Source organism: Malus sylvestris, chromosome 1 (assembly GCF_916048215.2).
Source record: "Malus sylvestris chromosome 1, drMalSylv7.2, whole genome shotgun sequence".
NCBI classification, from domain to species: Eukaryota; Viridiplantae; Streptophyta; class Magnoliopsida; order Rosales; family Rosaceae; genus Malus; species Malus sylvestris.
This window is the reverse complement of record NC_062260.1, coordinates 21,232,663-21,254,838: the sequence shown is the minus strand read 5'-3', so window position 1 is coordinate 21,254,838 and position 22,176 is coordinate 21,232,663. Positions and strand designations below refer to the sequence as shown.

General features: G+C 36.1%; 4 protein-coding genes across 5 annotated transcripts in view; 1 reads left to right on the top strand and 3 right to left on the bottom strand.

The window, feature by feature from the left end:
• Positions 1–2,412: 2,412 nt before the first annotated feature.
• On the top strand, positions 2,413–4,830 carry LOC126619123 (psbP-like protein 1, chloroplastic). The gene is made up of 7 exons (XM_050287426.1): positions 2,413–2,569; positions 2,702–2,801; positions 3,141–3,221; positions 3,408–3,490; positions 3,593–3,787; positions 4,300–4,396; positions 4,499–4,830. The coding sequence occupies exons 1-7, from the start codon at positions 2,507–2,509 to the stop codon at positions 4,606–4,608; spliced, it is 729 nt and encodes a 242-aa protein (XP_050143383.1). The 5' UTR covers positions 2,413–2,506; the 3' UTR covers positions 4,609–4,830.
• A 1,341-nt stretch (positions 4,831–6,171) lies between these two features.
• LOC126629450 (60S ribosomal protein L23a-1) lies at positions 6,172–8,002 on the bottom strand. Of its 2 annotated transcripts, none has more exons than XM_050299499.1 (4): positions 7,909–8,002; positions 7,620–7,665; positions 6,625–6,988; positions 6,172–6,434 (listed from the first exon to the last, which is right to left on the bottom strand). In XM_050299499.1, exons 2-4 carry the CDS (start codon positions 7,633–7,635, stop codon positions 6,350–6,352), a joined length of 465 nt encoding a protein of 154 aa, XP_050155456.1. In that variant the 5' UTR covers positions 7,636–7,665; positions 7,909–8,002; the 3' UTR covers positions 6,172–6,349. The 2 variants fall into 2 exon arrangements, with proteins under 2 accessions (XP_050155456.1, XP_050155447.1); XM_050299490.1 differs by having other exon boundaries at positions 7,818–7,955.
• A 1,820-nt stretch (positions 8,003–9,822) lies between these two features.
• Positions 9,823–10,964, bottom strand: LOC126622982 (uncharacterized). The gene is made up of 2 exons (XM_050291642.1): positions 10,239–10,964; positions 9,823–10,135 (listed from the first exon to the last, which is right to left on the bottom strand). The coding sequence occupies exons 1-2, from the start codon at positions 10,905–10,907 to the stop codon at positions 10,058–10,060; spliced, it is 747 nt and encodes a 248-aa protein (XP_050147599.1). The 5' UTR covers positions 10,908–10,964; the 3' UTR covers positions 9,823–10,057.
• Positions 9,823–22,176, bottom strand: part of LOC126622957 (uncharacterized) — a 53,100-nt gene continuing 40,746 nt past the window's right edge. Inside the window, exon 3 of the transcript XR_007623548.1 lies at positions 9,823–9,990. The gene's annotated coding sequence lies outside the window, so the exon portion shown is untranslated. The remainder of the gene's footprint in view (positions 9,991–22,176) is intronic.

Here is a 22,176-nt window from a genome sequence, read left to right as displayed (position 1 = left end):
GAAATCTACTCATTACTTTAAGGTTAGTGATGTTTTATTATAATATTTTTAGCTCTAGTTTGCAAGGACTCTTTGGGGTTCAAGTATTCACGATATGTATTTATTATTTTTTTAATGAATGGAATATAGTACTTTTCTTGAGTAAAGAAAAAGGAAATTGTCAAAACTACCGTAATTATGTACATTTAGGATGGCTCAGTGGTTGGGGATGAATTCTAAGCCCGTATTCCACACAACACATCCTAGGTTTATTATTGACGCTGATGAATCGAACAATAGTGGTTAGGGAAGGCTAAAATATCTTTGTTAGTTTTTACAGGCCCTGTAAACTGGTCCTCTTTTTTAAAGAAGAAAACAAAATTGTATTTATTTGTTATGATTTCGGGTAGCTCATTCAAACTATCCTTGGATTGTAACTCTTGTTGTGCAGCACACGATTAAATTAATTTAAGTTGCTTATGTCGCCTTAATTTAGGTTAATCAAATCAAACTACCTTTTCAAGTAAGCATTTTATTACCATTTGTTTACTTTTCGTTGGTATAATTTAGAATTCAATTATGTCAGCTTAGTGTGCATGGAGCGCAACCATGATGAAAGAAAAGAAATAGTTTTTGTGTATACTGAATCATAAGAAAACATTATATAAAGACTTTTTGCTGTAATTGTCGCTTAATGGAGTTTGATTAAAATCAAGCAATCTAACCTCACATCACATCAACCTATCCTAATCTACAAAAAATACAAGCAAACAACAACCATGACAACGACAACTTTGTATAAAATTTTCATAAAAAGTTTAACGAAAAGTTTCTAATACTGTTCATTTTAACGAAAAATTACATTTTTATACTTAAAAATCAATCCTGATACTAATCAATTTACCTTTTATTTTGTTCTTATCATTAAAACTCAAAGTTTTCAAGCTTTTTTCATTAGTTTTCCTAATTTTCAATTCATCTAATTTCTTTTGAGAAAAGAAGCGCAAATTATGGCTCGTTTAAAAATACTTTTAAAACGACTAAAATTATTTTTGTAGAAAATGTTTTGAAATTAATTCGTTGTAAAAATGCAAGTGAATACTAAAAGAAATTAATCCGATGTGAAAATGCAAGTAAAAATGCAAGAAGCACAAACACATAATTGATGTTTTTCACAAGAAGCACTTTTAAGTGTTTTTGGAATCTAAAATCATTTTCTTTAAAAGCGCTTTTAATCCTTTTAAAAGCACCTTTAATCCTTTTAAAAGCACCCTCAGACTAGCCCTTACAAATATGTAGTATTAATATTTTATTTACTATAATGCTATATTTACACTCAGTAGTTACTTTAGGCTAAGTCACACAATTGATCAGACATAATAATTTGGTTATGTATTCGTCATGCGACATCTAATATTATTAATGTTAACTTTAAATCATCCTCCTTACAAGTTTATATAATGTTACTGACTAATCAAGAAACCATATTTAAACTGATAAGAAGTCAAATATAAAGGGAATCTATTGCAATCGTGTGACAATAAAAAGGGAAACTTTTTGTTGAAGATAAAAAATAAGATGGACATGATATGCATGGCCAAGAACTTTCATTAAAGAAGAGAGCAATGATAATCGTTCCTAGCTCCCACAAGAAACCACGTGGTTCACTTATCACAACCCACGCTACATAACATAAGGCTCCGTTTGTTAAGTGAGATTGTGTTAATAAAACTGAAATTAGCTCGGACTCGCTTGTTACGTGGTATTAAGTGAGGAGACGATAGTTTCAAGATAGATGTGAGGGTAAATTAACAAAAATAAGATTACGTTGGACTCAATATGATCACCGCTATAACTCCATTCAATAATTTCTCGTTTGGAAGGAATTTTGAACCATTTCACTGTTTTAATTTTTCAACTCATTTTCCTATCCTCCATCTCCACTTGAGTTAAACACGAGCCATATATTATATTTTTATTGAAACCTCAATTGTTTATTTTTTTATGTTATCTGTAGCAAAAGATAATTGTTAGTATGAGCGTCACGTGATCATGCTTGTGCAACTATCCAATAACAAGTTATGTTGCTAAAGGCAAGAGCATCAAAGTTAGACCAAGTGAAGTTAATTACCCTACTTAACTCTTCCCTCTCAAACAAATAAGTAAAACTTGAGTAGGTCCCCCCTGCGGAAAAAAAAAAAATTGAGCTCATTATATTTGAATATCGTTCGACTTCATATAGGTATAATCACCGATGAACAAAAATTTCTTTGATGAGAGTCTTAACTAGTCACGTGATTAAACTGTCGAACTTAAGTTTTTCGACTAATAAGGATTTTCTTCTTCTTTTTGACGTGGCAAGAAAATGCCTAAGCAATGCAAGGTGTGTCCTATGACAAGTATAACGGATAAGTCGTCCAAAAAATGGAAGGAAACAGATAAGGTGATCACCACAAGACTCCACACACGCGTACACCGAGTCCATATTTCTTCCTGCTTCACTCACAATTCAACAAAACCACCAACAATGGCGACCCTGCAGAACTCACCCTCCCTCCACAGGACCCCTGTCCTTAACTCCTTCACCAAGGTACACATACACACACACACTCTCTCTGTCTCTCTCTCCCCCCTTGTTCTGCTGTAACTCTCTGAAATTCAATGCCTTGTTTGAATTTACTTTCTTTTTTTTCACCTGGGTAATTGGGTTTGTGGCAATCAGCTACACAGGCAAAGCACATTCCATTGCTGTAGAAAAAGTAATTCTTTTCTGGTAAGAGCAGAGCAGGCTTCAGCAACTTCTACATGCTCTCCTTCTCAAGGTCCTTTCTTGCTTTCTACTATTATTTGTGGAATTCAATCCGCATTGTTACGTTTTACTGCCCTTTCGTAAATTTGTAACCAGCCATCAATTTTCGGTCTTTTTGATAATAAAAAAAAACCCAATTGAAGTCATGGTAGAAACTAGAAAAGAGAGATTTTTAATGAAACCGAGACCTTTCATGACAAAACTTCCCGCATGTTGTGTTAGTAGGTGGTAAGATGCTAGTCACTGACAATGACAATCTGTGATTAGTAATGTTGCTTAGTAGTGGGACGTTGTACCGCTCCCTCATGTTTCCTTTTCATTTTCCATCTAATTTGGTGTTTATCTTTGGCAGATAGATCCGGGAGACGCCAAGTGCTAGCAGCAGGAACAGTTGCTTCTTGGGTTCTTCTAACCAACCAACATTCTGTATCATGTAAGGAATTATAACAATGTCGATTGTTCTGTGCTTTTCCTTTTAAGTTTAGCTTTGTAGTACTGAGCTTTCTAGATGTCGTTGAATTCTAGACAGTTTTTAAGTAGCAACAATGCCAATTATGTTAAGTGAGTTGCTGATTAATTTTGACTGATATCCTAAAAAAACACCTTTGATATGGCTCAGTTGCTGCAGAAAATAAAAAGGGATTTATTCCTGTCACCGACAAGAAAGATGGATACGAATTTGTCTACCCTTTTGGATGGCAGGTGAGAGTTTTCTGTGTTTCATCAGTGTCGGGATTGTGTGCTTGACCCTTTGATGTTGTGGCCAATTTTTTTTTATGGTTTTTTTGTCTGGGGAGCACACAGGAAGTAACCATCGAAGGTCAAGACAAGGTGTTCAAGGATGTCATTGAGCCATTAGAGACTGCGAGTGTGACACTGTTCCCAACCGTCAAGCAAGATATCAAAGAATTCGGGTCACCGCAGCAGGTGGCTGAAACTTTGATCAAGAAGGTTCTGGCTCCTCCTACCCAGAAAACAAAGCTGATGGAGGCCGTAGAGGTTTGTTCCATGCTTTTTTTTTTTAGAAAAACTAATGAAAATGACTTGAAAACTTTGAGTTTTAACGATAATGACAAAATAAAGGGTAAAGTGAATAGTACAAAGATTGACTTTTTAGTGTAAAAATGTGGTTTTTTGTTAAGTAAACAATATCATGAGCTTTTCGTTAAAGTTCTCTTTTATTTTTATGTGTGTCTAACATTAGGAACTCGGACTTCTCCGTGCTTTCAGTAGTTTGCTGATAATACATATGTTAAACAACGACAAAACTGCAAATAAATGATTCAACATCCTTGCCTTCATAAAAAAAAAAAAAAAAAAAAAAATCAACATCCTACCTAGGCATTCAATATTATCGTAAGGCATTCTTTGTGATAAAGCTGCTTAGTTCATCGATCGGTGTTGCAAAAAACAGCAAAGCAGATGCACTAGCTACCTTCTTTAGATGGAATTGAATCTGCTGTGATATGCGCTTTATGTTGATTTGTTGCTTTTGTGTATCTATGATGCAGCACGACATCGATGGGAAAACATATTACACATTTGAGTTCCTTGCTAAGGCTCCAAACTATACTCGCCACGCTCTCAGCACAGTAGCTATCGGCAATGGTAAGGAAACGAAACCTGTATAATGCTTCTTAGTTTCCTTCACAGCTCGATAGCAGGTATCAGTATTTTGTCTTTCTGGTTATGACTTGCCTTGCAATGCAGGCAACTTCTACACCTTGACGACGGGGGCTAACGAGAGGAGGTGGGAAAAGATGAAAGACAAGTTACACACCATCGTCGATTCCTTCAAGCTTTTCAAAGTGTTCGATTAACAATTTGATTGAGGAACGGCTCACGTTGGGTTGCAGTTTGCAAACTATATACTGATATGAGGCCAAAATCAATTTTTCTTTTAATTTTGTACTTTGAGAGTGTAGGAGAGTGGAAAGATCATTTTTTCTTCTGAAGAAATATATTCATTCAGATATGAAATATCTGTTAGTTAGTGTACCGACCATTCTTTCCAATGTTGAAAGCGTTCCAAATTTGAGTCACTCCTGCTATATAGATCAAGAAAGAAATCCGTTTATGTAGGAAAAAAATTGGGTCGATTTACATGCAACAAAATTAAACTGAGGAAGCGATTTAATGAGGAAAAGTGATTGGAAAATTGGAAATTCAAAGGTTAATAGATTATTTGTTGCTGCAATATCCCAAAAGTAAATGTTGTGAACTTTTCGTATTGTCTAGATTAACACAACTTTGGTTTGACATGTTAATTTTGAGCCCTTAATATATGGATTCAAAGAGAACTACAAGATCTACAAGACTTGTTATACAACAATCCCAGCCAGAATTTGGCCAAGACTTGTTATTAACAAGCCCGGTCAGAATTTGGCCAAATTCCAGCGTTTAATTTAAATAAATGGGATTTTATTATTTTTGTGCAATTTTGATATTTGTTTACTACCTTTCTTATTTGGATTCCTACGATTAAGTTACATTATAAATAGGTTATTTTGGCCCTAAGTTAGTAATATTTTCGACTATTATTGAATAAACATGAGTTTTCTCTCTATTTTCCTTGTGCTAGACAGCTTGCTAGTTGTTTTTTAACGAGGTAAATTCGTTCGATTTTCCTTGTTATATCCCATCGCGTCAAGTCTGGAGAGTTAAGGTATCTCCAATCGAAGGGTCCAGAGGGACAGAGGGCTGAAAATAGTTTGAAAACCGTCTCCAATCGAGGGTTAGGCCAAATGGCTCGTGGGCCCCATTGGACAAAAAAGGGCCAACCGGCTAGCCCAACCTAGCCAACCAACCTCAGACCGGGCCAGAAATTTGAATGCAACGGTTAGCTAACGTCAGCTAGTCGTTATATATATATATATTTTTTCTTTTTTTGGCCAACATTTTTTAAATAATATTTAATTATAGGCCCAAAGATGATTTGTTCAAAGCTGCCTTGGGATGTGGCTTTAATAAGCATGTTTGGTTTCTAAACTCTCACATTTGACTTGAAATATATAAGTTGTATTTTTTAAATTTTACTTGTAGTTATTAAATTTAAGTTGTAGTTTTTAAATTTAAATTGTAGTTCTTAAATTTAAATAATAAATTATATTTGGCTCTTTGGCTCTCCATTTGAGATGATTTTTTGTAACAAGACTAAAACAAGCCCTATGACTATGGCCCTTTGGCCATCGGTTGGAAATAATAAGAAATATGACCCTTTACTATTCATTAAAATATTAATATATTGAAGAGCCAAATGGCTAAAACGAGCCATCTGACCAGCCTTCGATTGGAGATGGCCTAAATGACTCCCAAGTTAGAGCCTGCAAAACAAACGAGCAAATAAAGCACACGGTAAAAGGCTGTATTGTACCAATGGCACATTGTAAAAACTAAATTTTAAACGCATCGCATTGCCATAAAAAGCAAATATAGCTCCCAATACAAATTAAAGAAAACCAAACTAATGCAGGAGTACTGATACAGTGCAACTACTAACAAAACTGCCATAGCCACAATGGAATCACTTGGAACCAAATAAAAAGACGATACAGCTTTAACTTAAATGATCCCGATCTTGTTGGCAACATCCAAGGCATCATAGTCCGGTGTCAACCTGACGTAAGCCTTCTTCGTTCCATCAGGCCTGCACAACACAGGTCATACGTTAAATAAAGCTTCACGAAATCCTCAATTCAATTAACCTAAGGAATGTAACCTTGTTGGTTCCAGCAAGAAAATTTGTTTTATCAACTTACTATAACACTGATACGCAAACAGAAACATTGATTAAACAGATATGAACACAAAAACGAGTATAAATCCATAACAGATACCTGATCAAGGTGTTCACTTTCTTGGTCTGAATGTCGTACATCTTCTTCACCGCATCCTTGATCTTCTTCTTGTCAGCTCGGATGTCAACAATGAAAACAAGGGTGTTGTTGTCCTCAATCTTTTTCATTGCAGACTCAGTGGTCAATGGATACTTGAGAATTTGGTAATGGTCCAATTTGTTCCTTGGTGTTGCACTGATGCGGGGATACTTGGGGTTCCTTTCCTTCTTCAATGTCCTTGGCCTGTGGAATGTGACGGATGTCCTGATCTTCTTGGCCTTCTTCTTAAAAGCAGGGCCTGATTTCACAGCCTTGGCAGTCTTCAAGGCTTTAGCCTTGGGATCACTTTTCTTCGTGCTGTCAACTGCAAGACGCAAACGAATAACAATCGAGGTTGAATAACATAATCATGGAAAATAACATGTCATTTAACTACGATTAAAAAAGCAAAAATTCGATTAATCTTACGCCATTCTTGCCAGCAAGAAAAATTAATACATAAACGGATAAATCATATTCCGCGAGTTCCACAAGACAACACCACACATTATGTATGATAGCACCTCAGATCAAAATGAAAATTCAAAACATGGAAAATAACACGTCGTCTAACTATGACGCAGGTTCGCAAAACTCACTCTACTTAAACACGCATCTTAATCAAAACATACACACTAGTGTATTAGCTACCAAAGTTAAACCAGACAAACTAGAAAAGCAGTGAAACGAGTATTAGTGGCATCTGAAAATGAGTTTCACAATCAGTAATCACATGAATCAAATACATTAAACCAAACAATACATTTTGTCAAAGTAATCGACTACATCAAATACAGCAATTAAAACCCATCAATTCATTTTTTCCAATAACCATTCTCACAATGCAATCGACTACACAAGCACAGAAATTAAAACCCAGTAATTCATTTTTTTTTCCAATTTCTTGGTATTATACAATATATATATATATATAGGTTGTATGAGAAAGGAGGTACCTTTAGCGGGGGCCATTGCTCCAAGCTCTGCGGGAAACAATCCTACCTAACAAACATTTCGTAGAAACAAAAAATAAGAACAAATTTAACCAATACGAACAGAAATAAAGAAAAAACTCATAACAAACGAGACAAAATCTAGAAATATAATTAACCAAAAAATTATGCTAAATCCAGAGTCTTAAGTACAAATCTAACTCGTTTAAGCTTCGTCAATGGAGGTATCTGGTTAGAAACATGCTCTAGATTTCACAGATGGCGGTAAAAGGAGGGAGTTTGGAAGAGGTACCTGTAGACGAAGAGCAGCTGCGGCCGAGGTGTAGGGTTTCCTACGGAGAAGACGAATCTCACCTCTTTATATAGTTACTTTCTTTTATTTACTCCGAATGCCCTTATTCCCTATTGGGCTTTTATGTTTTGGTCTTGCTATATGGCTATTGGGCCTTCACTTGGGTCCATATCATACAAATTTGATTTTTTCAGGACTTCGCATGAGCCCAGTGTCCGTAGGGTTGTATTGTGATTATCATTTTTGAGTATTGTACAATTTAATTATGGAGGGCGGATCCACGACAACAGTTTTTTACAAAACTTTTGACACAAGATTTTATAGGGCTCACTTCATAATGTATATCAATGACCTGAACCGTCTATTTTTAAGTCTTCCCTCAAAGGTCATATCTACAAAAAATCATTCAAATATGAATAAGTTCTTTAATTATATTTGTGTCCCAAAAACTATGATCAAATTATACAAATTGAATGCAATCGTAAATATCTTAACAATTACTGAGTTATTCATTCTCATATTTAGCAGCATATTTGTATGAAGGGGTATTCAATTAGGAACCAAACAAGAAGAAACCGACAGGCAACGAAAACAAATTGTTAAGCATAACAATACATAATATTGTAGACATTGGCTTCACTTCCAAAAAATGCCATCTCCTTCGTTTTACTTTAATTATCCATCATCATGTAAGTTGCAACATTTTTAACGTACCCTTCCCCGCCACCAGCTTACCCTTCGGCGGTAGCTTGAGCAGCACAAGGCACCTCAATAGATATGCTATATTTGCACTGTGGACAAACGGCCCTACGGTCATCAGCCGCTTACCGGTGGTAGCTCCCACGCATGTACATCTTCTTGGCCATTGATTTATCACTTGTCACCAAATGCGGATCATCAGCCATATAATTGCTCCGGAAGGACTAGTTTGGAATCGTTGCGTTTTTAAACTGTTTTTGTTATGTTTTAAGACTAATTAACTGTAAAATAAAGCAATTAATAGTTTGACAAACCATACAAATATTGTGGGTATGAAAACAGTGTAAAAACGTTGGTAGTAAAAAATATTGTATTTGTGGGTTCAAACTTCATTGGGCTCTTTTACAAAAAAATAAAAAATAAAAACCTTAAACGGGATCAATTTTGCATTGAGAATGCTCTAAATCACAAAAATTGGATGTTAGATCACACTCATTTGTTCTACTTTGTTGCCGATATTCTATCATTTTTTTACTTTTTGCGCATTATTTTAATTTTTGATGGTCAAATTGAATGAATTATAAAAAAAATTAAATAATACATATTAACAAGAAGTGAGTGTAATGGGTAAAAATGAGTGTCGATAATGAAAAGCAAACACTTGCATTATTAAATTGTGTTTACTTTTCTTTTCAAACTTTTGTAAAATAAGAAAGTGAAAAACATGTGGTAAGTTGGTAACTATTTAGTGGTGGGGTGGGGTGTGTACGAAAAGGAAGACTGCATCAGCTTGGACGCTGATTCGACTACTTTTCTTTTTCCAAAGGACATTAATGGAAGACTCACTCTATGGTCTAGCTTGAATGTCTTCTTGGAAAAAGTTTCAAGTTCGACAAAATTGTTGCTATTAAGTTTAACTAAATTTGGACGTTAATCGTATCAAGTAAACTATAAAACAAGTCTAGTTCAAATATGATTTCGTGTTATACTATTTGAGGTTGAATTTCGAATAAACTACGCATTTATATTAGGTTCGTAATTTAAGAGTTGTTGATCAAGTGGTCAGATCCTTGTTTTGCTCCAAAGTGATATGGAGTTCGACTATCTCCCATTGTACCTACCTAGCAAAAATGCTAAAGTTTCTTGTATTCCAAATGTCGTGAGGTCAAATGAGGAACCTAGTGATTATTCGAGTCAAAGACTCGGATACACTAGTTTAAAATAAAAATATATATATTAGGTTCGTCAAAACATCTCTCCTATGTTTAAACTTTAAACGTAGGTCATTACATAACATCTAAAAAGTTTGGAACCCTAAACTACGTAGGTCATTACATTACATTACTAGATATGCAAAACAAAATATCATTCAGAAACAAACACCTCGTAGAAGATTCAGACTGTCTATTCCACAATACTTTCAGTTGAAGTGCAAATAAAGTTGAGGTGTTCACGCTTCTTTCGTACCAAGGAACACGGTGGTCAGGACCAAGTTTGAGTGCAACGATGCCCTCAGCAATTTGAGACCCTACGTACAAGATTCAGATCATACATTAGATCGACGGAAAAATATGTCCTCACAAAATTGAGAGAGGAAAAAAAAAACAGATGTAATTAGGTACTTTTCAGACCTCTTCCATGGTAAGATGGACCACCTTCTCTTCAAGGGCACCGACATCCCTGACGTTGAACCTGTTAAGCATGGTTATGCCTGAAATGGTAGACATAGGCTGCACTTCCAAGTCATCCATAATCATATACGTGACAACACCTTTCACATACCCTCCCTCGCCGGACGTTCTGCTTTCAGCAGCGGATCCATGGACAAAAGTCGCCTTGGTATTTATGCTTGAAATGCAGTGTGGACAAATTGCTTCAGGGTTGTCCGTTACAACTGTTGGATTTCCACTGGATCCGTTGTAGCAGTACCTTTGTTGGCCGCGACTACGACAATCACAATAATAGAATGACTTTTCAGCAGTGGAGTCGTCTATCATCAGCATATGAAGGACATCGGCACCAACACCAATCGTTGCTGTTGCCTTAGGTTTCAGGAGGGATTCCTTGTTAAAGTAAGGTTGCATGTATGTGCTGCTTAGGCTCTTGACACTGCCGTAAAGTTTGCCTAACGAGCCAACCATGCCATCTTTGGGAAGGAGCCCGATGACAGTGCCAATGGGCAAAGACAGGAGTGTGAAGAGAAAGTCCACAAAGTCTTTGCCAGCTTCAGCAAAGAGAACTCGTTGACGCTTTGTATCGACAAGGAGCTTCAAGCAAATACTTGGCTTGGGGTTTTCCATGCACACAGAGAGTTTTGATGAGTATATTTTCAAGCAACTAAAGTTTAGTGCATCATACTTGCAATAATGGACCTATTTATAGAATTTCAACCCTTCATTAAAAATTACTCAGGCCACAAATTTGATTGATAAGTTTTAATCGGTTCACTTTTGGCTATACACCTGTATTTAGGGGTGGGTTCGGTTTAAATCGGTTCGGTTTTTTGCCAAAACCGAAACCAAACCGAAATTTCGGTTCGGTTCATTTTTTTTTCGGTTTTTTTCGGTTCGGTTTCGGTTTTTTGTTTTTTGTCTTTTTTCAAAAAATGAAAAACATTGAAATTTTAAATTTTAACATATCCAACACAATCATAACATAAGCATTCTAACTAGAATCAAAGACAATGAAAATAAACATTTAAAGTTGAACTAAAATCATTAATCAAGTCTTCCAAAGTCCAAACTAACAACCTCTCAACACAAAAATCGTACAAATGACTTAGAAAAGTTAAATTGCATGATGTTGTTCAAAGATCAGGGTTGTTTGCTTGTAACTGCATGTTGACAACTTGATTAGTAAAAATAATGCGTGGGTGGATTTATTTAGTGTGTGTTGGATTCTTTTCCATCACAAATTACCCAAGTAATCTACCCAAAATAAATGTTTATGGATTTTGTTACATGTTATATGAGAGTAGATTTGGAAAAGAAAGATGGGGCAGAAGTAGACAGTGCTATGGAGATGGATGTAGGTATTTCAGGAGGAGGTTTGGTTCCGGAACCTTATATGGGGGAGAAATAATAGGTTAGGGTTTAGAGTTTTTATAGGCCTTTTTTTAATATTTTGATCTTAAAGTTTGGCAACACATTGGGTTTAGTACATTTTAACTTACAAATTGGGTTTAGAAAATAATACCCAAAACAAATAATTAAATAAAAAAATTAATTTAATTAATTCGGTTCGGTTTCTAGATCACTAAAACCGAACCGAACCAAAAGAATTCGGTTTGGTTTTCGGTTTTTTTCGGTTTTCGGTTTTTTGAACTCACCCCTACCTGTATTGTACTATATTTTATTGGATAATACTTGCATACTTTTTTTGGGATGAGCATGAGCTCATTTCCTCTTTGCGAATGACATATTTTGACTGTAAAAATTTTATAATCAAAATTGTTCGATTTCTTAGTTTTCGTTTGAAGATAACCCTTTACAAAAGATCATTTCAATCGAAGACCATTTAGTCATTTAAATGTATAGAACAGATTGAAGGTGTGGATACTAAGTAATATATTCACAATGAATCGTTCATTTATTTGATGAGTGATTGAACAGTTCTGATTGTTGATTTTATCAGTCAAGATACAATATTCACAAATAGGGGATGCAAGTATTATATATTCTATTTTAGGGATTGGCTACAATACTTATATGTATAAAATATAATCACTATGTGACAGTCTGATAGAATTCATGTGAATATATGTATTTAATACAACGATCATCTGACTATTGAGATAATAATTCTATCAAAAAAGTATAAAAACGTTCTAAAAATCGGCCTAAGCTAACACACCCTGACCTAAAATCAAGACGTGCTGGCACATCTCGATTCGAAATCCTAGTGGACGTTCCGGGTCGGGGTGTGTCATAAGCTGCCGCTAAGATTAACTCCTAATCAATCAGAAAGCCAAAACCTCAAAGTGGCCACTTTTTAAAATTTAAATATAAAAATATATGCGGTATTCCTCTTCACTTGCAAGTGAGAGGTTTTAGGTTCGATTCTCAATTTGAACCACATTAGTGCTAGCCTATTGTGAGACTTAGCTCACTCCCTTACCTCCTTAGCGTAGATAATATCATTTGTTAAGAAAAATATAGATTTTGCATTGAGAATCCTCTATATCACAAAAATCGGATGTTAAATCACACTCATTTATTCTACTTTGTTGTCGTCGCTGAAATTTCAATTGATGAGTATGCATGAGCTTTGTACGAAAGGCAAAGACTTCTGCATTATTCAATTGGATCATTAAATTATGTTTATTTTTCTTTTCAAACTTTTGTAAAAATAAGAAAGTGAAGGGAAACATGCAGTGGTAAAATATTAGAGGGATTTGTACGAAAGGCAAGACTGATTGTGCTTGGACGCCGATTCCACTCTCTTTTTCCACAACTTTTCTTTTTCTAAAGGAAAATAATGAAAGGCTCACTTTTATCTTATGGTCGAAGCAAGGCTCGTAGTTGTCTTCATTTATAAGTTTTAAGCTCGAAGCAAGGCTCGTAGTTATAAGTTGTCTTCATTTATCTTATGGTCGAAGCAAGGCTCGAAGCAAGGCTCACTTTTATCTTATGGTTGAAATTTAATAAAAATATTTTTTAACTAATTATATTATGATACTTGATGCCGTATTCTTGACACATTGAAAAATTTCTGTTAAAAGACTTGTAGTTGTCTTCATTTATAAGTTTTAAGCTCGACAAACTTGTTACTATTAAGTTTAACCAAAGTTGGGTGTGAATTATATCAAGTTAACTATAAACAAGTCTAGTTCAAATATGATTTCGTGTTAAGCTATTTGAGCTCGAATTCGACTCAAGCATGCATTCATTTTAGGTTTTTCGTCAAAACACAACCCAACCATGCACAATATCTTTAGTAACCATGGGTGGACTAAGATTAGTGAAAGAAACCTTAAAATTAAAATTAGTGAAAGAAACCTTTGTTCAACTAAACCGACAAATTGGTGAAAGGAGAACTGTCTTTGAATGCATGTTATCTTCCCTCCGAGGAACACATTGGTGAGAACCGTCTTTGATTGCAATGATTGCTTAAGCAATTTCACACACTTAAAAAAAAGCACAACATAAAATTTTATAGAATACATAAATGGGATATTGTGTCAAATTAGCTAGTTTACAAACTTCGGTGTGTTATAGATCTGCTGTCTGCACGAACTCTCTAGAACCCCCGTCCCATCTTAAACGACAATGTTGAACCATATATTTTCACGAAGAAAATAAATAATAGACCTTACAAAAAAAGTATACAGGAGCTTTAAAGAGCGCCAAAAGAAAGGAGAGTGACAACAGTATTTGCAAGCTTCGGCAAACACAACTTTCTGGTGCCTTCAGTCGATAAGGAGCTTCAGATCATTTCGAGTAGTGAAACAGAAATGATGCTTGAAGAGAATACATAGCTAGCCAAACAGTCCAAATACAAAAGTACATAACTAGCCAAACAGTCCAAATACAAAAGTACACTGGATCAAACCCTACACTAGAAGCGAAAATGCAGACAAATTATCTGTTTTGAGTGAAATCCAATTGTTTCAAACTAACATTACTAATTATTTAGCAGAATCCCACAATATTATGTTTTATTTTGGATGTAAAACCCAAAATAAGAAGAGAGAAAGAGATGGCGTTAAAGGTACCGGCGGTAGCGTTCACGTTTGTGGTACACACGCTCGAGGTTGAAGGTGTTGGTGTTGGTTTGGTCCATTCATTTCAGAGGAGGTTTGGCATGGGAAGCTACCAACAAGAACCTCATCTTCAACATATGTTTCTCTCTCTCTCTCTCTCTCTCTGGTTTTCTTAGGTGTAGAAATAACTTCTTATTTTGTTTAATTTTCTATATATGTGCCTTAATTTGATGCTAAAGTTATGCTTCTTCTCGATTGATATACTCGTTTTTGTAGCACCAATAACAATTTAGTCATATACTAATTGAGTTTAGTGGCATTGTAGGACACGATTAAAGTGCAATAGTAAGCTAGGGTTGCCTTTTGCTTAAGTGTAGGTGAAACTAATGATACATGGACCCCTTAAAACCCTTCTAATTTTCTGATTATTTTTAGAAACAGTTACGTACCTTTCCCAATTTCACCTACCATTCTTACCAAAAATATGTTACGCCTACTCTCGACACAATGTGGTTATTCTAAGATGACTGTATTTTCGAAGTATCAATAACAGTTTTCTAATAATATATTTTAGGGTAAAAGATAATTTACTACCCTCATGTTTCGTGATTTTCAACATTTAGTACATTAATTTTTTTTCGTCCCAGAATCATACCTAAAGTGTAAATTTTGGGACAGTCTCATACATCCGTTAGTCAAACTGTTAACTCTGCCGTTAAATGATGACGTGGCACCTACGTGGACAATGACTAGGCGCCACGTGTCATTAAAAAAATTTAAAAAAATTTAAACTATTAAAATAATTAATTAAATAAAATTTAAAAAAAAATTCCCCAGATCCTCTCTTCCCCACCCCGATCCCCCTCCCTTTTCCCTCTGCACCTCTGCACATCCTTCCCCCTATGGAGCTCTGCTCATCTGTCCTTCCCCAGATCCCCAGATCCCTCTGCACCTCCATCCTTCCCTAGACCCCTTCGTCTTCCGCGACACACACACCCACAACCATTCGTCTTCCTCCACGGCTCCACCCCCTCCATCCCAATACAAGTTAATTTTGCAGCTCCAAAATTATCCAAATTATCCAAATTTTGCAGCTCAACCCACACGAGCATGAATACAAACTATCCAAATTATCAGGAATCCAAGTCCACCCTTTCACCAGCACGCTAACATGCTCTGATTTCGTCTCCCCGCACTCCGATTCGCCGCGAATTTGCTGCAGAGAAGAAGACTTGCTCTGCAACATCTGCAGCTTGTGCTTCTCTCTGAAACGAGAGCAACCCACCTGGGCATCCCACTTCCTGAAGGCGCCGATCAAGTTAGTAAATGGGTCGGGTGTGAACTTGGTCGGATCGTTGATGGGTTTGATTGAGGTTGATAGAAAAGGGAATTCGAGGAAGCTGCAGAAGAAAACGAGCAAGAGTGCGCCGCTCATCATGAAGGCGATGCTGAAGGAGTTGAAGGGCTTTAACCGCATACTGGGTTGGTCCAGATCGGCAGCGATTTTAGCAGTTGCTCTTTCGCTGTCTACCTCTCTCTCTCTCTCTCTCTCTATCCCCGGAAAGAGAGGCAGATGAGACGGTCCATCTGGTGCATGAGGCGTCTTGACCAGCACAGTCTCTCTTTTCTCCCCGTTTTTAAATTCTTTTCCAGTTTGCTAACCAAGACCAGATAGCGAGAGTTTACCGAACATATAAAAATATACAGTAAATTACCGTTTAATCCCTAAACAAATGAACTGTTAGTTCAGTTTAAGACTTAAGTTGACAGCTGTGTGTGTGTGTCGCGGAAGACGTAGGGGTTGTGGGTGTGTGTGTCGTGGAAGACGAAGGGGTTCTGGGGAATGATGAAGGTGCAGAGGGATCTGGAGATCTGGGGAAGGACGGATGAGCAGAGCTTCACAGGAGGAAGGATTTGCAAAGGTGCAAGGGGAGAAGGGAGGGGGATCGAGGTGGGGAAGAGAGGATATGGGGAATTTTTTTTAAAATTTTTTTTATAACTTTTATTTAATTAATTATTTTAATAGTTTAATTTTTTAAATTTTTTTAATGACACGTGGCGCCCAATCATTGTCCACGTGGGCGCCACATCATCATTTAACAGCAAAGTTAACAGTTTGACTAAAGGATGTATGAGACTGTCCCAAAATTTACACTTTAGGTATGACTCTGAGACGAAAAAAAATTGATGTATTAAATGTTGAAAACCACGAAACATGAGGGTAGTAAACTGTCTTTTACCCTATATTTTATGGACCACGACAATTGTTTATTTTTTTTAAATTTAAATATATAAAAAAAACTATTTTACTATGTGGTTATTAGGGTAAATCAAATCATGGGAACACGAATGATATCAAATTAGTTTTCTAAATATCCTAATGGTGGCCAATCATCAAGACAATCATATAGTTTCAAACACGGTGATTAACAATTCAAAACTTGCATGCATAATATCATAAGCAAATTGAAAGAAATTACACATTCTTGCTAAGGCTCTTAGCCTCGCCCTAGCAAATGAAATTAGTTACTAACAATTATAAAATAAAATATTGTTAAAAAAATAGACAGAAAACACCTTGAAAATAAACTTGAATCGTCAAAAGCTTTCTAAAGCCAAAGTATTGTGTTCTCCACATCCCTTTGTTCAAACCCTAATGGCTAAAAAGCTTTATTTATACTAATACAAAATAAAACCCTACCTAAAAAATTCTTAGAATAAAATAAGGAAACATAATAGAATAAAATAACTAGGAAATAAAAGGTTTTCTATTTAAACTGAAATTCAGACTTCTCAGAAAATCAGACTTTTGACCGACCAAATCAACTACGATTTGGTTCCAAAAGGTTGCTTTTGAAAGCTTAAGTCGTCCCCAACAAATAATCAGAAGAATCTTTCTCAAAATATGTCATATTGACCTCCAAAATACCCAAAACGTCCAAAAATGTCAATCTGGAAAAGTTATGCGATGGGCCTTTATTTCATTGCCACGGTCAAACGACATGGTAGAAAAATCTGAAACTTTGATACAATCATCTTGAAAGACTAACGAACATCCTCCAATTGGAATCACTTGAAAATTCATCCGTTTGGTCACTTTTTGCTTAAGAGGAAGTCAAATGTCCTACATTGAAAATACATAACAAAGTATCAAAGTTCACACAAAATAAGCCCATAAATTAATACTAAGAATAAGGTAAATATATAGTATAATATCGACTCATTTACATACCCCCAAACTTAGCTTTTTTTCTTGTCCTCAAGAAAAACAAAACTAGGAAACAAAAACAAAAGCAAACAAACTACATACTTAAACAAAATTTAACTACGACAAAATTTTCATCTTCAAATTGCAATCCATAGAAAACGTTAAAAATTAGAACATCTTTCCAAAAGTTCCAACTAATCCCACCACAGAGGCTAAGCCATGTAGAATTAATTAGAAAAGAATTCATAAACTTCCTTTGATGTAAAGTGAACCAACATGATTAGGGAGACTCGACTAAAATCCTTACCACTCATCCTCTTTATTTCACACATACTAACTTTAACATAACTAATTTTTTTTTCGATTTTTCTCTTTCTCTTTTTTTTTTCTTTTTTTTTTCATATTTTTTTTCCAGTAACAATAGTGGTTATGCAATGTTAGTTCCCTTAAGCTTTCGATCCAACCCATGCAACGAGCTTTAGGTCAATGATTCCCAAACCACTAGGGCTTTAGAGCAGTTCCACCGGAGGTGGAATAGCCCAACACCTGGTTAAAAAACCAGGCTGGCACTTTGTCAATTCACTCCAGCCTAGCAACTTGCCTGGCACCCAGCCCAAGCTGGTCTCTGGGCCAGCCCAAAATTGACTGACCAAGGAGCCAGGCTATTTGCCTGGCGCGTGCAGCTCACTCACGAGTGGGCGCGAGTAGGGGACGTGGCCCACTTGTGCTTCACACAGAAGGAGGCGATGTGGCCCTCTCAATGTCGTTGGATTTACAACGGCTAGTTTTTGTAGACCGTTGGATTTTCAATGGTAAAAAAATTTAAATTTGACTTTTAAAATGGACCGTCCGATCATAGATCAACGGTCCACATTTTTTTCACCAAAAATAAAAATAAAAATAATAAAAAAGGCCCAACGGTCAGAATTATGACCGTTGGCCACGTGGCAGCACTTGGCTCTTGGATTTGAATATTTTTCAAATCCAACGGTCCAGATTAATTAACTATATTAAAATTTATTAAAAATTATGAAAAAATACAGAAAAATTATTAAAAAATACAGAAAATTTTTTAAAAAGTTAATTTTTTTTTCTATAAATACCTAACCCTCATCTTCCACCTTACACCACATTTCAATATTTTCTACACTTTCTACCAAAGCTTTCATATACTTTTTGTGTGAAAAAAAAAAACCAAAAAGCTCATCCTTAATTTTTTTTGTCCATATAAACCATACATCCCTGCATCCATCTTTATCGTTTTCAAATCTTGAGTTTTTTTTACAATGTCTTCTTCAAGGAGAGTGCATGAACAATTTGTGGAGCAACAGAAAAGATTGTTGGCACAACAAGAAGAATTGATCAATCTCGAGGAAGGTGGAGGTAGAGATGAGGCTTTCGCAATGGAGGATGACTCAGATGATGACCATAGAAGGCAGAGGGCCTCACATTCCCTCCGTGTCATGAAAGCTGTAGGCCAGATATCCAAACCCAGACGTGCCACAAATTTCGATAGAAAAAGGGAAATACGAGATAAAGATCTCTTGGAAGATTATTTTATTCCCAATAGCGTATTCCCTGATCATGTTTTTAGACGTCATTTTAGAATGCAACGAAGTTTGTTCAACAAAATCATGAATGCTATTTGCAACCATGATCCATATTTGTGCAAAAAGATGATGCTTTTCGTGTTCCAGGTCTTCTTCTAGAGCAAAAAATTACGGCTGCCTTGCGAATGCTTGCATATGTATTATCTGCAGATCAAGTGGATGAGATCGAGAGGATGGGAAAAACAACTGTTCTGGAGTCCCTGATGCGGTTTTGCTATGCAATTGAAGCCCTGTACACCAATGAGTACATCCGGACACCCGCCAAGGGACATGCGAAGGTTTCTGAGGAAGGGTGAGATGCGAGTCTTCCCTGGCATGATTGGAAGTATCGACTGCATGCACTGGAGTTGGAAAACTGTCCAAGTGCGTGGCAAAGAGCTTATGGTGACAGAAAAGAGGCAAAAGTATCATTTTGGAAGTGATGGCTTCATTTGATACATGGATTTGGCATGCTTTTTTTGGTGTTTCAAGAGCTCAAAATGACCTTGCTTAATCTCCAGTGTTCGACAATCTGCTGCAAGGAAAATCGACGACATGCACATATTGGGTTAATGACACTAAATACGACGGACCATACTACCTTGCAGACGACATTTACCCAAGGTGGTCTACGTTTGTCAAAACAGTGCCACATCCACAGACTGAAAAAGAAAAACACTTCGCAAAATGTCAAGAGGGGTGTAGGAATGATGTGGAACGTTGTTTTGGTATCCTGCAAGCTCGTTGGGCGATTATCAGGTCTGCTGCTAGAATGTTTGGTGTCGAAGCTCTTCAATCCATCATGATGATGTGTATTATTCTCCACAACATGATTGTGGAAGATGAGTATGATTATGATGCTGTCGATGAATATGAGCCGGATCCGATGAACAACTTAAGAACACGTATCTACTGTGCTCATGATCGGACCGAAGATCCCGTGCAACACGAGCCATTGGAACGGGATGGACGTTACAATGAATTGATCGTTCAGCGGTACACTGATGTGCAAGAGCCATACTGGCACGTAACCCGCCATAATGACTTGATTGAGCACCAGTGGGGATTGCAAGAAGGTGAAGATAATTAAAATAAGCTTGTGGTTGAAGAATAAAGTGTATTTGATGAGTTTATGTAATTTTATTTTAGTGTGTTTTTTTTTTTGTTTATTTGATGAGTTTATGTAATTTTATTTTAGTGTGTTTTTTTAAGTTTATTTGATGAGTATGTAATTTTATTATAGTGTGTGTTTTTTTTAAGTTTATTTGAAATTTTATCCAAACTTGGTTAAAAATGTTATCTGAAAATAAAACTATTTTTTATTTATTTATTCTTTTAAAAAAAGTATAAAATATTTTAAATGGGCTGGGTGCCAGCGCATTTTGTAGAGGTGGAGATGCTTTGGCCTATTACTGTTCACTGGGGTCTATTACTATTTACTTGAGTGGATAATATCGACTCATTCACATACCCGCAAACTTAGCTTTTTGCTTGTCCTCAAGCAAAATAAAACTAGAAAACAAAAACAAAAGCTAACAAACTACGTACTTAAACAAAATTTAACTACGACAAAATTTTCATCTTCAAACTGCAATCCATAGAAAACGTTAAAAATTAGAACATCTTTCCAAAAGTTCCAACTAATCCCACCACAGAGGCTAAGCCATTTAAAACGAAAAATTTAAACGGACTCTCAAAAAACAAGAAAGAAAAATCTAAGATTTTACTTTCCCACCCCCAAACTTAAACACACATTGTCCTCAAGGTGTGAAAAATAAAATAAACTTAAACTAACAGCTAGCTAGAGAATAGAATAAAAACCGAAATTAAGAAAAAGATAATATAATAATAAAAGCGAAAATGCTGAACAAAACCAAAGAAAAAGAAAGATATTACCTTGCTTGAAAATGAAGCTGTTGGACTACTGGACATGAAGCAAATGTGCCATGATGTGGCTCATTCCAGCAGAAGATGAAACAACCCATTGATTACCAAGCCTAAATCCAAAACATCCCAGCCAGCTTGTTAAAGCCTACTCGGATGCTCATTCCTTGAGCCCAGAGCCATTTCTCTCTCGAAAACCAAACCCATGCCCCAAACTCAAATCCTCCAATGAATCTCATGGTCCAAAACATACTTCACCATGATCTCATCATTCCTCGGCCATAGCTCAACCTCAAAAACAAATACTCAGCCATGCCCCCATAGTTGTATCTCTGTTCATTTCCATCTTTATCAAAAACTGAACCCAGCCATGGCAATCTTTGATTCTAGCCCAGATTGTCACCATCGGGCATTTCCTCTGCGGAACTCAAGCGCCAATATGAGGAAGAAAAGTTTTGGCAGAGCCTATGATTTTTAGATCCAAAAGGAAGGTAAATAGCCGACAACCCCCAAACTTATTCGTTGTTTCTTGATCTGAATTTGTGAAAGTTAGTCCTTGGATCTGTTTATAATGTGATGCATTAGTATACTTTCCCTTGAAATTTTTCTCTGTGTTCATGTATGACTAAATTTATTTTGCATGTCTCTTGATGATGAACACATGAGCTCAAAAATCTGTGCATTATGATTTTTCAATGTGATCGGTACATAGGGTAGTACACCACGTGTCATTATACAAATGGTGGGATATGTGTGCTAAAAAGTTAATAACTTAAAAAATAAAATTTCTCACTACTCCTATTAAAACACGTGGTGTACCACTTGTATTCCCGTCACAACTAAAAATTTCTTGGACATGAGGTCAATCTGTGTATTGACTTGATGAATGTGCTCCCCACTGTGCTGCCTGGACCACCCCCAAACGTATATGTAAAACAATATTCTTATGAAATACGAGAGCGAGCGAGCGAAAGGAGTTTCCAAGCAGTACAGTCAACCCATTGTAAGGTTTCTGAAACACAAGACTCCAGTTCGCATTCTTTTTTAAATTTCTGAACTTTGATAAAATGTTGATGAATGTACTGAGATGAATGAATGCTGCATGATTCAGTCGAATGAATGTTGATTGCATGCAGCGGAATTTAGGACTAAATTGCCTCCAAAAGCAACTTGCAAAGATCAAACAT